Here is a 15,183-nt window from a genome sequence, read left to right as displayed (position 1 = left end):
GTCACTGACAGAAGGAAGATAGCAAGGGGACCCATGGGGCAGGGGGTGGATTTTGTTTGGGGCACATTGTATGAGATTGCATTTTAGAAAAAATTTTACCTTGAGTTTGTATTGCTTTTATAATTGGGGGAGGGAATCTCTTTTAAAAGGGAAGGAAGAATATATTTTAAATTCCTACAAATTGGTTTTGAAGATAGAAAAATGAGCAAAGGAACTTCTAGAAATGTATCTAGTAAATGTTCTTCAAATGGTCAAAATGAAATATGTAATTACAAGAATCGAAGTACCGTTTATAATAGTAAAAGATGGTAGGGACTTCCTTGGCGGTCCAGTGGTTAAGACTCTGGGCTTCCACTGCAGGGGACATGGGTTCAATCCCTGGTTGGGGAACTAAGATCTGGCATGCCATGCGGTGCAGCCAAAAAAAATTGAAAAAAAGGTGGTAAATAATCTAAGCATATATTAATAGGGGACTGGTTCAGTAAGCTCTGATATATCTCATACTACAGAGCTTCAGATAATTAATTAGAAATCTGTTTATGTACTGGTATTCAGTAATCCTCAAGATTTATTGCTTAGTGAGAAAAGCAGTGGGAGACAGGGAAAGAATATGTTCATGTCGGTATATGCATAAATTATCTCTAGAAGGACACACAAGGACCTGATGACGTTGGTTGTTTCCCAGGAAGAAACTAAAAGGATGAAGAAGTAGAGTAGGAAGGAGACTTTCCACTGTTTCTGACCTTTTTGAAATTTGAACTATGCTAATTTGTTACCCGTACAAAAATAACTCATTTGAAAAAATGTTTTTAAGAAGAAAATGTGGCAAAGTCCATCATCTAATACAAGTGTACAGTAAACATGAAAAGATGCTAATCCTTATTAGCAACATGAGAAATGGGGATGAAAACAGTACAACATGGCTTTTTGTCCATTGGATTGGCAAATTAAAAGGATTCCTTGAACTACAAAAATAAACACTTCCTTGCCCACACTTTTAAATCTCCCATGCTGCTCTCTCCCTTAGTCACCCTCTCTTGGCAAACCCCAGATTCTCTAGCTACCCTGCACCATGCAGCTGAATATGGCTAAAGGAAAGCACCATGTTACAAGCCTCATTTTACATTTCTGATGACTTCATAGTTGGCGATTAGTACTGCCCTGCAGTCCTTCTGCATCTCCCACTGTTCTAGACCAGGGCTAGGCAAACTAGGGCCCAGTGCCAGAGCTGGCCTGCCACATGGTTTTGTGGGGCCTGCAAGGTAAGACTTGTGTTTACATTAAAAAAAATTTTTTTAATCAAAAGGAGAATATTTCATAACGTGAAAATTACATGAAATTTACATTTGTGTTCATACATAAGGTTTTATTGGAACACGGCTATGCTTATATATTATCTGTGGCTGCTGTCCTGCTCCAGCAGCAGTATTGAGACCATTCGTGTTACTCTTACTACCTCACACTGCTGCTCAGCACACAAGAAGCACAGTTGTGCAGTTGTAACTTGACTTTCTCTCTTCCCAGCAAAACCTAAGATACTTACTATTTGGCCCTTTATAGAAAAGCCTGCCAGCCTTTGTCCTGGATGATCATTTCATCCTCCTCTCAAACCTCAAACCTCCAGTACCTCTCCCATCCTCATATTTAAGAAATGACCATGTTTTCTATTTGCCTAGGAAAAAAGAAGCAATCAGAATTTCCACTTGCTCTTAACCACCACAGCTCCCCATCTACCTGCATTAGTGCTGTGGACCCTGCATCCCTCCTGTTCAGTGGATGAGTTGTCTGAACTCTCTCTGAAGTCAGCTACATTAGTCCTCTATTGCTGTGTAATAATATTACCACACACTTAGCATCTCAAAACAACACACATTTATCTTGCAGTCTTTGTGGTTAGGAATCTGAGCACATCCTAGCTGAGTCCTGTGCTTCAGGGTCTCAAAAGGCTGCAGTCAAGGTGTTGACCAGATGGGCTGTGGTCCCATCTGAGGCTTGCCTGGGGAAGGATCCACTCTGAGCTCACCTGGTTGTTGGTAGCATTCAGTTCCTTGTGAAATTTTGTATTTTGAAGTTCCTTGCCACGTGGTGGACCTTCCCAGCATGGGTGCTTGCTTCTTCCAAACCAACAAAGGAGAGAGTATTTCCTTACAAGACAGACATTATGATCCACGTAACATAATCACATACATGTAATTGTATACGCTCCATCACCCTTGCTACATTCTGTTGGTTAGAAGTACATCACAAGTCCTGCCCACACTCAAGGGGAGGGGAATCACACAAGTATGTGAACACCAGGAGGCAGGGATCTTGGGAGTCAAGCTAAAGTCTGCCACACCCACCCTCCACTTGGATACCAATTCCATCCTCTTTTGTCTCTTCAGGGACCTGACTTCACTATCCTACATCATCAGGTTTTCTTCTGGATACCTACTGTCTTCATAAAAATGTGCTATAGTTTCTCCCATTTTAATATTTTTTAAAAACTTTTGCCTCCAGTTCCCCTCCAGCTATCCTCTATTTCTCTGTTTTCCTTAATTGTAAAATTCCTCAAAATATTTGTTCATACTAACTCTCCAGTTCCTCTCCTCCCAGCCTCTCTTGAGCCCATTTCAGTTAACCCCCCACATACTCCCTTGCAACTGCCCTGTGAGGGCCGCCTGTGACCTTCACATTGCTGAGTCCAGTGATCACTTCCTAATCTCATTATCCTTGACTTTCATCAGCATTAGACACAGTTGGTCATTTGGTTCTCTGTGGAATGCTTTTAGCATAGCTTCTCTCCAGGGTTTTTGTCCTCATTGGCTGTTCCTTCTCTGTCTCCTTTGCTAATTCCTCCCCATCTGTGGTCAAGGGCCAAGTCCTTGGACCTCTGTCAACTGACAGTCATTCTCCTAGGTGAGCTCATCCAATCTCCTGGCTTTAATACCAACTCCCAAATCTTTATCACCAGTTCCCCTAAACTCCAGATTTATATATCCAGTTACCTACTCAACATTTCCACTTGGGCCTCTTCAGTTTTAAAGGGTTATTTCAGAACTCCCTATCTTTCTTTCCAAGCCTGCTGTTTCACAGCCTTCCCCACATCAAGAAGTGGTATTTCACTTAACTCAGATAAGAAGCCTGGAACAATTCGTTTTCTCACACATGTACATTTGTTCTACCTGCAAAATAATTTCAGAATCAAGTGTTTATCACTCCCCCCACCATGGCCCTCTGTCCAAGCCACCATGCCCTCTCCTCAGTAACTATACTGGCCTCACTGGTTTCCCTGCTCCCACCCTTCCTCCTGTAGTTTCTTCTCAACACAGCAGCGTGAGAGCTCCTTCTAAAACTTCAGTCAGACCACATCACTCCTTTACTCAGAATCCAGACACTGGCTCACGAGGTACAACATGTCTGAGGGCTCCTTGCTCAGGCTAGGCAGGGAGTGAACCGGGGCTCTGGCCTTCTCCCTGAGGGCCCTGACCTTACCCCGCCCACTTCCCTCCCTCCCGCAGATGCAGCTACAGTGGCTTCGGCACCTAGACACACTCCTGTGTCATTCCTGAGATGCTCATTTCCAAGGGCCTTGTCCTCACCTTCTCAGGGTCTCTGCTCACATTCCCTGACCACCCTGTTCACAATAGCACTTCCCACACTGACTAGAACTGCTGTTCTCTTTTTCCTGCTCATACTGCATATCTTATTGTCTGGGGGTACTGCCACCCAACTCAGCCCCTACCACACAGCAGGCACTCAGTAAGGGTCTGGTGATGACACATTGAACAGGTGGACAGTGTCAAGGTGAGAGTCTGGATTCCTGGGATTTCGGAAGAAAATGAGCAGCATGGAAAAGCATCAGCAACCATATACCAGTGCAGAGGGGCAGGAAAGAGGGGGCCAGAACTCTTGACATGAATGAGCAGCAGGCCAGGGCCCCGCAGGGCTGTTTTTGTTTTTTGTGTGTTTTGTTTGTTTGTTGGCTGCGCCACGCAGCATGTGGGATCTTAGTTCCTCAACCAGGGATTGAACCCGTGCCCTTGGCATTGGTAGTGCGGGGTCCTAACCACTGGACCGCCAGGGGATTCCCCCCACCCCCACCCCAACCCCAGCTTGTTTGTAGGTGGACAGCGAAGCCTCAGTGCTGGGGGTGGGGGTGAGGTTCTTCACCACTGCCCAATGAGTGAGCCCCTCAGCAAGCAGAATGGGTCGTACAAGAAGGGCAGCAGGGGTGCACCCGCCTCCCCAGAGCTGTGTGAGCTCCTGTGCCCACCCCCAGCAGTTCCACTGGATGACTGACCTTCCCAGGAGCACCAGCCTCGGCCTTTATCTGCTCATTGTCATTGTCACTCGCCTTCTTGGCACAGGGAGTCATTGCAGGTGTGATAAGTGTATCTGCTTTGTTACAGTGCGGGGGCAGGACGGACAGGGACCTTCTGTGCCCTAAGCACAGTCCTGGAACGGGTGAAAGCAGAGGGGATTTTGGATGTCTTCCAGACCGTCAAGAGCCTGCGGCTGCAGAGGCCACACATGGTCCAGACACTGGTATGCTGCCCTGCGTATTTATCCATGCCACCACACCATCTGCAGCTCCTCTGCCAAAGCCAGCTCAGGGGGGTGGCTCTTTTGAGGGGCCCATCTGATAGTCAGAAGACTGTGTAACCACAGACTCATCCTTCCTCAAGGTGCCTCAGGCAAACAGAATGAGCTTTGGGAGGCAGGAGAGCAGTGGGGGCATAGCCTAGCCCCACACCAGTAAGAGATGGAAGTGGCCTCTGTGAAGGCTACAAGAGGGTGCCCAGGTGCTCCATGGGGCTCTTCACTTCTCCATGGGTCCAAGGTGGGGAAGACTCAGAAGTACCTCCTCTCCTCTCCTCAGGCTCCCTTTCAGCAGGTCTCCTGACAGTCTAGATGACCAGTAACCACTGAGTGTGTGGACAGACTTGAGCTCGTGTCTGACCTCTGCAGGCCTAGGAGTGCCATCTGCATGTCTAGTCACTTCTATCTGTAGAAGATAGCTGCACTCAGCCCAGAGGGGAATGCTGTCAGAACTCTGGCAGGCAGCTCAGGGCTCAGGTGGAAATCCAAAAACATTCATCTCCTGTGAATTTTCCATTTTTTAAAAAACGGGTTTGTCAGGAGCTGCAGGTACATTTTTCTCTTCCGTAACTACCCTGGCCTTTTTCCCCACCTTTCACTCTGCAGGAACAGTATGAGTTCTGCTACAAGGTGGTGCAGGAATATATTGATGCATTCTCAGATTACGCCAACTTCAAGTGAGAAGCGATGAGGCCCCGTGGACAGGAGAATTGCCTTTAATATTTTGTAATATTCTGTTTTGTTAATATACCCAAAATTGTGTATATATCTTACAACTGTTTTAGAAATTGGTACATAGGCTTCTATTACCTATTAGGTGGAGATTTTATATGTAAATGTGTTAGCACTGATAGTCCTTTTTCCAATGTTTTATTGGGGAATTAAATAGTGTGATGTTTGGATTGATATCATGAAATCCTCTGCCTGGAAATTGGGCTCTATTGTTCTTTGGTTTATACATCTTTTCCTAAAGAAGAAACACAAAACTCATTCCAGGTAGCTAGGCATTAACTAAGAAAAAAAGCACAAAGTTATCAGAGCTCTTGAGGAAATTGGTTGTCCCAGTGCCCCCAGTTCAGACCGCTCTCCCCTCCCTGCTCTGTAAATAATCTCTCCCCTTTCCACCCTTGCCCACCTTCTCGTACCGCCTACATCCCACCATGGCGAGTAGAGGGACCAGAGTGTTATCTCTGGCACCACACTAGGGATTATCAGGTAATAAAAGCTTTGACTCCCTGAGGAAACGTCTCTCCCTTTGTCTGGGTTGGGGCAGTCATACCAGGGCTGGGGTTCTCCTGGGCCACTCCCGTCCCTGCCGTTACTGTTCTGTCTTAGCTGGCTGCAGAGAGGGCACAGTCTCCCTAGCTCCTTCTTTCCAACAAACACAGCCCCTCTAGCCCTTAGGTAGTTATCAGGACTATTCTTTCACTCCCAACATATCTTTGGTGCAGTGGTCCTAGCCAGCCTTGCTCCCTGGGGAAGATGGCCAGGGTCCTCACTGCTTCCCTAAGTACAGAGGCATGGAGGAGAGAGGGGTGGCTTGGCTTTCGGGTTTGAGTCAGTTTGACCTCTCCAGTCCTTGGTGCTTTGCTGCAAAACTATCTGGATCATGTCGCTCTGTCCAGAGCAAGTGTTTATATCTATATTTATTGTGTTAAACCGCTTCCATTTCCTTTCATATCTGTCCTCATTTCCAGGACTTTTATGTGGAAGTGCCTCAGATCCAGAGGCCAGGATGGTGGGAGTCTTAGATCCCAACTCGAATTTGAGCCTAACATGTTAGACAAAGTGTCTTAAATAAGGTGGATGTTCATTTATGTTTCATGTTAACAGTCTGCCCAGTCCAGAGACCCAGTATCCTCCATCTCATGGTCCCAGTGTCCCTTAGGATGTTGTTCTCATCCTCATGGTTGAGGTCGCTGTCTTTTCCCATGGAGAAGCAAAAAGAGCATGGGCAAACAAATTCATTTTTAAAGACATGAAGCAAAAGTTGCACTTTTCACTTCCACTCATACCCCATTGGCTAAAACCTAGTCATAAGACCACACTGAGCTACAAAGTGTGCTGGGAAATGTGGTCTTTAGTTGAGGGCACAGCTGGGAGGGTGTGTCTGTTCATGGCCTCCTTTCTTCATGATCAGCCCAACACAGGAACAGGAGAGGAAACCGGTTGCCATGACTGTCAGTTCAGGGCTGAGAGAACCTTGCAGCCCTTGGGGCCTTTCTTAAGGATCAGGGGCCAGGGGCACCTTGGGGCTGTCAGGAGTGAGAGGTGGCACCCCCGTCTGGCCCATGGAGGAATGCACAGAGATCACCACTGCCGTGCTTGCTGGAGGAGGTAGGACTTGAACTGGACCTGCAGGATATTGGAAGTTTAGATGAGCGAAAGGAGGAAAGATCAGCGGAGCAGCATCACAGAGGGCCTCAGATTCCAGGCAAGCAAAGACGCAGTGGCTCCAAGATAGAAGCCAAGTTCTGCACCACATATTCAGGGTGTGTGCACGAAGCCCGGGTGCCACGACAGACCACCTTCTGGAAGGTTGCAAGGGGTGAAGTCATGTAAGTCAGTAGGTGTACTGTGGTCCTTCTGTAGGAACCAAGGAACTGTAAGGGGCGATAAACTCAAAAAGTCAGTAGGTTTAAAAGAAGCATGGATAAATTAAGCAAAGACAGAATCTAAAGAATTTCGGGTGAGGGCTGCCATGCTTGGGAAGGAAACCCTGTCTCTTTGCAAGCTACCTGTTGGCGCCTCTGTGTAACCATGTCCAGGCAGATGGAGGAGGGCAAGCCTTGGGTCAGCAAGCCGTGCAACGAACATATCCCCTGGTTGCTAAACAGACATCTTCAAGCAGGAATTACCCCAGCTCTTTGCTCCCTTCTCTCCCTCAGCTTATAGGTATGGCTCATCACTCCCTCTTCACCTCTTTCTTTTCCTGTATTATTCAGAGCTTACATGGTGTCAAGCGACATAGGCTCAAAGGGAAGTGTGTTGAAGCTCACGTGGCACAATTGTGTGGGAAGGGCAGAGGAGATTGCTTCATCTAGTGCCCACTCCTCAGTCAGTCAGCTGTGACTGTGCCCACTGCACACCCAAACTTCTGGGGCCTGCCACACTTGCAGAGACCTCACTTCATCAAATTGTCTCTGTCCTGGGTTTTCCTTCATCCTCTACCCCCACCTGCCCAATATGCTCATCTTTCATTTAAAAGAAGAGAAAAAAAGCACTTCCCCCATGCCTAAGTTCTTCCATTCCCGCATATTCCTTCCTTACCCTTTCATCCTCAGTGCTGAGCCCGAGGGATCCACTGTCTCCCTGTCCACTGGCACCCGCTTGGTGTAATGACTGCCTCCTGACTTTTATCCTCACTCTGTAGCTTTTCCTCCACAGCCCCCTTCCTCAGAGGTCAGACATTCCTGCAGTCTGTGTGGTGTGGACCCTCAGCCCTCCTCCAGCCCTGAGCTCCTGGTCCACACACCCCACTTCCTACTGTGACTCCACAGAGTGGCCCAGAGGCACCAGTCTCAGGCTCCACACACCCAGCAGTTTGCCCAGTCTCTAAAGCCCACTGCCCTTTCGTGCAGCCTCCAGCATTCTCTGCCCACACCCACCCCGTCCCAGCCCTACTCCCACTGAGCACCAAACCCACAGGCCTGCCCCCCCCCCACAGATCCCCCCCGTAGTTCCTGTGTTAGCTCTTCTCCATTTTGTCTCTTACCCTAGAGCACCCACTGCAGCCCTATTGCCGAGACTAGCTAACTCTCCATCCTTCACCCAGACCACCTGCTCAGGGGGTGTGCCCCTCTGTGCTCCTACAGCACCTGAGCATTCAACTCAAAACCTCTGCTTTCCCAACTGATTACAGCAGCCCCCAGACTAGAATAATGTGGCCTCAGGGCTGAGTGTGAGCTAGAGCTCAGTGGTGAACAAATGGCTTTCTGTGTCCTGCTGAGAGGGATACAAGGATGAATTCCAGAGTTTATAATCTGGAAGGGGAAAGCAAATATTCCTAAAAGGCAAACTATGTGGCCAGAAAGAAAGGGAAGCTTTCCCCTGGGAAGCTTGTTCTTGTTTGGAATTTTCAGGAAAAAACACAATCAAATTACAGAAAAAATAAAGGCACCCCATTCCTTTTTTAAAATAAACACCAGGGCCTTTGAATAAAACATTCTGTAAACCCGAACCAGAACTAAGCTAGTTTATTGAACTCAGTTGTTTTCACTAAACCACAAAGCAAATGTTTTCCTAAAATTTACTTGGTTAACCGGTACATAAAGGGACAAAACCTGTTTCCCAAAACAGTTTAACTGATCATACAGTCCAAATATTCATTTCAGGTAAGTCAGTTTGGAAATTCACCCATGCCCTTCTGCCTGGGCAGCTGAAGTCGAGGTGCCCATGATGTCATCTCCCCCATCTCTGCCACAGAATTTGACACACTTGCTCTCCCAGTGACCAGACACTGCGATGCCCAGCCTGACCCTGCCCTTGCACTTGCTGTTCAAATTGCTGTCCAAAGGCGGAGATTGGCTAACCCTATAAATTGGCCTCTGCCCCCCAGAGGCTGGTGGCTGGCAGCGGAAAGCTGAGCTGATGCAGACTAAGGCGGGAGCCTTTTCTGGCATTCCAGGGGCTGTGCCCAAATCCATGAATGGTCCTGGGCCAAGTACAGGATGAGGAGGGGTTGGAACCTTGAGGGACAAAATTATTCCTACCACCTTCCGATAGGCCCACAAAGGCTGCACTGCCCCCTTAACTGGGCCCCTTGTCAGGGACCTGCTTGGAGGAGAGAGAGGCCACCTGTGGGGTAGCTATGCCCCACCCAAACCTACTTCCACATGGAGTGACCCAGTCCTGGTGCCCAAGTGTGTGGTTAAGGACATCCCACCCAACCCATTTTACAAGTGGGCAAACAAGCCCTCAGGAAGAGTGGTCATAGCTCTCCCCAGACTTCTTAACAGGCTGCTGGACTCCTCACTCTTAGGCCCCCACTTTTCTACCAGGGAAAGCCCTGAGCTGGGTGGGACTCAGGAAGACCCCAGGCATTGCCTCTCTTAGGGCCATAATTTGCTGTGTCAGAGAGGGCTGTGAGGGCTTTCTAGACCTAAGGGCAGGAGCTTGAGAATGCAGCTAGGGAAGTGGCTAGATGAGACTTCAGGGGCACAGGCCAAGCTTGTGACTTCAGATCCCTGGGAAGGTGGAAGGAGGAGGCATCTGTCTGGTGACCCCAGCGCCAGCAGCTGAACATACACTGCGAAGGGAAGAGAGTTGGTGGCGAGCTGCCACCCGTCCCCTCTTTGAGACGTCATTGGAGTCTGTGGGCCCAGAGCAGTGGGTGGAACTACCTGAGCAATAAATCTTGGGTCTGGCTGCCTGGGTTCCACTGCTGCCTGGAGGAGCCACTTCATCCACAGCTCTCCCTCGGTGAGTGAAAAGGCTGCCCTCCCCAGGGCTGGGGCTCCGGGATGGAGCTCTATTCTGGGTACACTGCTCCTCTTCCCCCTCCCAAGTCCCTCTACCCCTGACCCATGCCCAGAAAAGCCCCCTTTCCCTCATCTTTCCCCAACAACACTATTCCTGTGCCTGCTGCCCCTAGCGTGGGAGGGACAAGGGGTAGAAACCCTTGCCCCTGTAACTACCACACATCCCCAACTGCCATGGAAGAGAGATAGCAACCCACAGGGAAAAGGAGCTGAGGGCCTGCCAATAACGTCCCCCAGCACTGGGTGCCCCAGATTCCCCCACACTGCTGCCTGTCTTTTGAACAACTCCCCTGTTCCCCTCTCCAACCTTCTCTCACTTCTGGGATCCCTGAGGGAAGAAAGGGTAGTCCTGCCCTACTGGGGAAGGCCCTCAACTGGCAAAGCGGGGAGCCTCTGTGCCCCAGGGGTTCTGAGAGGTGGCTAGTTGCCAGGAGCCCTCAGGGTCCAGACCCCTGTAGTCCTGGTATAGGGAGCAATAGCAGAAGAGAGAAGAACATTAGGAGACACTGAAGCTGCCCCTGAAACGCCAGTTGTCCAAGGGGACCCCGGAGGAAGAGGAAGGGGGTATGGATGGGAGCACTCCCTGAGTGCTGTCCACTGTCCATGGGAGTAGCCCTGCCATGGCCAGCTTTGGGCTAGGCCTCCTGGTGCTGCTGCTGACCACCCACCCTGAGCCCTCGAACGCTCAGCACTGCTCCCACAGCTGGCACCCTGAAGGAAAGCAAGCCTCCAGCTCACTCCATGACCCCCAACATACTCCTGGGCCCCCAGGTGAGTTGAAGGGTCTCCCCAGCCTAAGTGAGAAGAAGGTGCTGGCTGGGACTCTTTCATCTACCTCCAGCCTTGGGTGGAGGTGGGGAGGGCAGGCTGCAGCCTCAGTTCCCTTCTAAGGAAGGGTTCTGGGCACTGCAGCTCACAGCCCAGGCCAAATTGTCCCCAACCTCCCAAGCTATGTTCTGGCTCCCCCTGAGGACAGTGTGCCCTGGGAGAGTAGGACCATGGCCTGGTGGCTCCTCCACAGGAAGCAGCACCTGGTGCAGACACTGCTGGTAAGTAAGCTAAGAACTGGCTGGGGGTGAGGGGGAATGATACACCACTGAGTGATTTATTTTTGGTTGCCTTGGGTCTTTTTTGCTGTGTGCGGGATTTCTCTAGTTGCGGCGAGGGGGGGGGGGCTACTCTTAGTTGCGGTGCACAGGCTTCTCATTGTGGTGTCTTCTCGTTGTGGAGCACGGGCTCTAGGCGCACGGGCTTCAGTAGTTGTGGCACATGGGCTCAGTAGTTGTGGCTCGCAGGCTTAGCTGCTTCTCAGCATGTGGGATCTTCCCGGACCAGGGCTCAAACCCGTGTCCCCTGCACTGGCAGGCGGATTCTTAACCACTGCACCACCAGGGAAGCCCCAATCCTAGACAATTTATGATGAAATACTATGTTAGATTAAAGTAAAAGATTAGAAGTCACTAGTGGAGTAGAAGGAGGTACTACAAACCTCCATAAATAGGACAGTGGCGGCTGTGAAGTCCCCTAGGCTTCTAGATAGCCAAGGGAAGCCAGTGTGGCTCAAGGTGGGCAGGCCCACAGCCAGTGGAAAGAGGTGAGGGGTGCGACCTCACACTCTACAGTACGGCCCCGATAACCAGGTGGTCATTGATACGTGCACTGGGAATGACTCAGTGATTGCAGAGCTCCCCAAGGCCAATAGCGGAAGACAGGTGTAGGGAGATGGTTTATTATTTTGCAAATTGTATTTTAAAGTGCACCACGGGAGCACAATAACTAAAGGAGAAAGTGTAAATTCCTATAAGGCAAGACCTTATCGCCTAATTTCAGTCGGTGTGAGCTCGGGTTTTTAGATATCAGGTGGGCAACGCCCGTTAAGCCCAATGAGCTAGAGAACCCACAGGCTGGGTCTTCTAGGAGGCTAGGGAGCGTCCGCAGGACGTGGGAGCCACAATACCGGCCGTCGGCCAATCCTAAGCAGCGAGGCCAAGCCGGGAGGCGAGGGAAGAGGAGGAGAGGAGAGGAGGGGGCGGGTAAGGCCGCAGCTCTGCGGTCAGGTGACCAGAGCGTCCGGGGGAATGATCGCGCCCTCCTCCCGCAAACCCGACCCCGAGCGCCGCGCCCCGCTGCCCTCCAGTAAAGGTGTGAGGTCCCTGAAGTTGTTGCATCCTTTGTCCCCTCTCTCTCCATTGAGACCCTTCCCCGGGTGGGGGCTGGAGGGATGCAGGTCGGAACCCGGTCCCCCAGGGGGGACACAGCCAGGTTCCGGGGGGCGGGGCGGACGCAAATGTCAGCGGGCAACAGAGGGTGGGGTCGGAGCCCGCGGACTACGCGTCCCGTGGTGCCCCGCGGCCACTTCCGGGCCCCAGTGATGCCTTGCGGCGCGCTGGACGCTAGGTGGTCTGGCCATGTTTCGCGCGCTGAGCGCCCTGGGCGCGCGGCCCGTGGGCCGGCCCCCAGCCCCGTTTCTGCTCCCCGCGCGCTGCCGCAAGACCCGCCACGACCCGCCGGCCAAGTCCAAGGTTGGGCGCGTGGCGACCCCACCCGCTGTGGATCCTGCGGAATTCTTCGTGCTGACGGAGCGTTACCGGCAGTACCGCCAGACGGTGCGCGCCCTCAGGTGTGTGTGACGGAGGGGGAAGCGGTGCCGTCCGGCGTGTGTGTTAGGGCGGGCGGGCGAAGAGAGTGCCGACCTTGGGCGCGTCTCCGTCCAGGCTGGAGTTCGTGTCCGAGGTGCGCAAGAAGGTGCACGAGGCCCGGACCGGTGTCTTGGCAGAGCGCAAGGCACTGGAGGACGCCGCTGAGCACCGCGAGCTGATGGCCTGGAACCAGGCGGAGAACCAGCGGCTGCGCGAGCTGCGGTGAGTGGGGCGGGAGGCGGGGCGGGGACGCCTTGCCGGCCCGGAGACACCCAGCCACGCTCAACCTCGTCCTCTCACTCCTCCCAGGATGGCCAGGCTGCGGCAGGAGGCGCGGGAGCAGGAGCGGCGGCAGGCGGAGGAGGAGGCCCGGCAGGCCCGAGAGGCGCAGGCTTGGGTGCAGCTCAAGGAGCGTGAAGTGCTGCAGCTGCAGGTGGGCCGTGTCTCCAGAGGGTGGGGCTGCAGGCCGCGAACTCTGCCGGTGCCGCGAGTCCTGCGCGCAGCCAGGTGGGGGAGGTGGGGCCGCGGCTACATGCAGAGTTGGAAGAGAGTAGCCTTGAGTCTTGACACGGGGTTAGCAGGTGAGGATTTGGAAGAGGAGGCGTGCAGGGAGAGTGTCTGTCAGGCGCGAAGACCCGGAGGTGAGAGTTGACAATGCAGTAGTGTTCACGTGGCTAGCCACTTGGCTAGCCACTGTCTGTGAGACTGGCCCCCACGTTCCCCAAGGAGTTTATATTTTGCTGTGAGAGTGGGAAAGTCACCGAAGGGTTTAAACATTTTGGCCTGGGATGCCAGGTGTGAGACTTAAAAGCAGGGAGATCAGTTAGAAGTGATCCAGCGAGAATGGATGAGGCTTGAGTTAAAGTAATAGAGGGAGGACAGTTTGAGAGAGGTTGAGAGATCTAGGCAATATTGAGAGACTGATTCCACCCAGTGAATTGTCACAGCTGGTGTGTCTGGGTTTTGGCCGAAATGTCCAGGGGATGATTGTCTAAGAGAACTGAATGTGGCAAAGCTGCCTGATATTCTTCCACTGGAAGGTCAGCGGGGTGCTCAGAGAAGACCTGGGCTGCAGACATCTTTCCCATAGGAGAGCTGGAGCCCCTCCCTCAGTGGGCTAAAGGCTAGCAGGCATGTTCTGAGGGCTTCCATTCAGTTGGCCTTCTCTCTTCCAATAGGAGGAGGCAAAAAACTTCATCACCCGAGAGAACCTGGAGGCGCGGGTGGAAGAAGCGTTGGACTCCCCCAAGAGCTACAATTGGGCCATCACCAGAGAGGGGCTGGTGGTCAGGCCACAGCACAAGGGCTCCTGAGGGCCCAGTAAGGACAGTGTCCACCCAGGGACCGTGGGGGTAGGGGGGTTGGGCCTGATCTGAAATAAAGCAGTTGTTTCTTATGAAGGAGGAGGCTCTACCTATTCCAATGCAGCCTTCACTTTTGGGCCTCAGCACCCACCACTTGGTCAGAAACTCCACACACACAGTGCCCTGTTCTGCACCCATGTACAACTCTTAGCAAAGCACCAGACCTTAGAAGTTTCCATCTCACAGAGGAGCATAGTCCCCTCGGCAGCCAGGTCATCTCCTGAGTATCCTCAGGGTCCAGTGGTTGGCATATTGCAGTCCTTGGGCCAAATCTGGCCTATTGTTTCTTTTTGTAAATAAAGTGTATTGGAACACTGCCACAGTTATTCATTGACTGCTCTCATACTACAGTGGCAGAGATGAGCAGGTGCAACAGAGACCTTATGAGTTGCAAAGTCTAAAATATTGTTATATGCCTTTTTAAATTAAAATATAGTTGATTTACAATGTTTTGTTAGTTTCAGGTGTACGGAAGAGTGATTGAGTTATACATCTATTCTTTTTTAGATTCCTTTCCGTTATAAGTTATTACAAGATAATATAGTTCCCTGTGCTGTACAGTAGGTCCTTGCTGGTTATCTGTTTTATATATAGTAATGTGTATATTTTAATCCTAAACTCCTAATTTAGCTGCCCCACCCCAATTATATGACTTTTTTGGGGGGGCGCACCATGCGGCATGCAGAGCTTCCCCTACCAGGGATCAGACCTGTGCCTCCTGCAGTGGAAGTGCAGAGTCTTAACCACTGGACCACCAGGGAAGTCCTATATGACTTTTTACAGAAAAAGTTTGTTGACCCCTGATCTAGGGCTTTCAGGCTCCAGCAAGGAGCAGATATCACCCAGTAACTGAGCCACAAAGTAGCCATTGGCCAAAGATACGCTTCTGCTTGACCCTGAGTTTTACTGGCCAGGGTCTGGTGTGCCCAAGACACAGAAGGCAAGAAGACCCCATTTCTTCTGGTGGCCCTCTCCACCCTTGGCCTCAGTGACCCACATTTACCCTGGCAGTGCAGCTTCCTTGGACCACACACCAGATTGGTGCTGGCAGAGGCTTGATTGACCTTTATAAGGTCAGTGTGGCTTGTCAAGCACTTGGAGCAAACCAGAAATACTTGT

The 15,183-nt window shown here is 51.3% G+C and overlaps 3 protein-coding genes across 9 annotated transcripts in view; all 3 read left to right on the top strand.

Annotated features, from left to right (window-relative positions):
* Positions 1-5,487, top strand: part of PTPRA (protein tyrosine phosphatase receptor type A) — a 185,206-nt gene extending 179,719 nt beyond the window's left edge. For all 7 annotated transcript variants that reach the window (XM_033840627.2, XM_019950704.3, XM_019950705.2 and 4 more), the window contains 2 exons: positions 4,392-4,527; positions 5,188-5,487. In XM_033840627.2, coding sequence (XP_033696518.1) covers positions 4,392-4,527; positions 5,188-5,262 — 211 coding nt within the window. In that variant the 3' untranslated portion in view covers positions 5,263-5,487. The remainder of the gene's footprint in view (positions 1-4,391; positions 4,528-5,187) is intronic.
* Positions 5,488-5,635: 148 nt separating this feature from the next.
* Positions 5,636-11,217, top strand: LOC117308255 (progonadoliberin-2). Its single transcript, XM_033840630.2, has 2 exons — positions 5,636-10,832; positions 10,953-11,217. Exons 1-2 carry the CDS (start codon positions 10,682-10,684, stop codon positions 11,138-11,140), a joined length of 339 nt encoding a protein of 112 aa, XP_033696521.1. The 5' UTR covers positions 5,636-10,681; the 3' UTR covers positions 11,141-11,217.
* A 1,205-nt stretch (positions 11,218-12,422) lies between these two features.
* MRPS26 (mitochondrial ribosomal protein S26) lies at positions 12,423-14,381 on the top strand. The gene is made up of 4 exons (XM_004323650.4): positions 12,423-12,681; positions 12,776-12,922; positions 13,010-13,133; positions 13,879-14,381. Exons 1-4 carry the CDS (start codon positions 12,470-12,472, stop codon positions 14,011-14,013), a joined length of 618 nt encoding a protein of 205 aa, XP_004323698.1. The 5' UTR covers positions 12,423-12,469; the 3' UTR covers positions 14,014-14,381.
* Positions 14,382-15,183: the final 802 nt, after the last annotated feature.

Source organism: Tursiops truncatus, chromosome 15, assembly GCF_011762595.2.
Source record: "Tursiops truncatus isolate mTurTru1 chromosome 15, mTurTru1.mat.Y, whole genome shotgun sequence".
Taxonomy (NCBI): domain Eukaryota; kingdom Metazoa; phylum Chordata; class Mammalia; order Artiodactyla; family Delphinidae; genus Tursiops; species Tursiops truncatus.
The sequence above is the reverse complement of the archived record's forward strand: the minus strand, read 5'-3'. Positions and strand labels throughout refer to the sequence as shown.

Coding starts and splice junctions, on each gene's coding strand:
- MRPS26 (XM_004323650.4), top strand. CDS start 12,470: ATGTTTCGCGCGCTGAGCGCCCTGGGCGCGCGGCCCGTGGGCCGGCCC. Junction 12,682..12,775: donor CAGACGGTGCGCGCCCTCAG/GTGTGTGTGACG, acceptor GTCTCCGTCCAG/GCTGGAGTTCGTGTCCGAGG. Junction 13,134..13,878: donor GTGAAGTGCTGCAGCTGCAG/GTGGGCCGTGTC, acceptor CTCTTCCAATAG/GAGGAGGCAAAAAACTTCAT.
- LOC117308255 (XM_033840630.2), top strand. CDS start 10,682: ATGGCCAGCTTTGGGCTAGGCCTCCTGGTGCTGCTGCTGACCACCCAC. Junction 10,833..10,952: donor ACATACTCCTGGGCCCCCAG/GTGAGTTGAAGG, acceptor TTCCCTTCTAAG/GAAGGGTTCTGGGCACTGCA.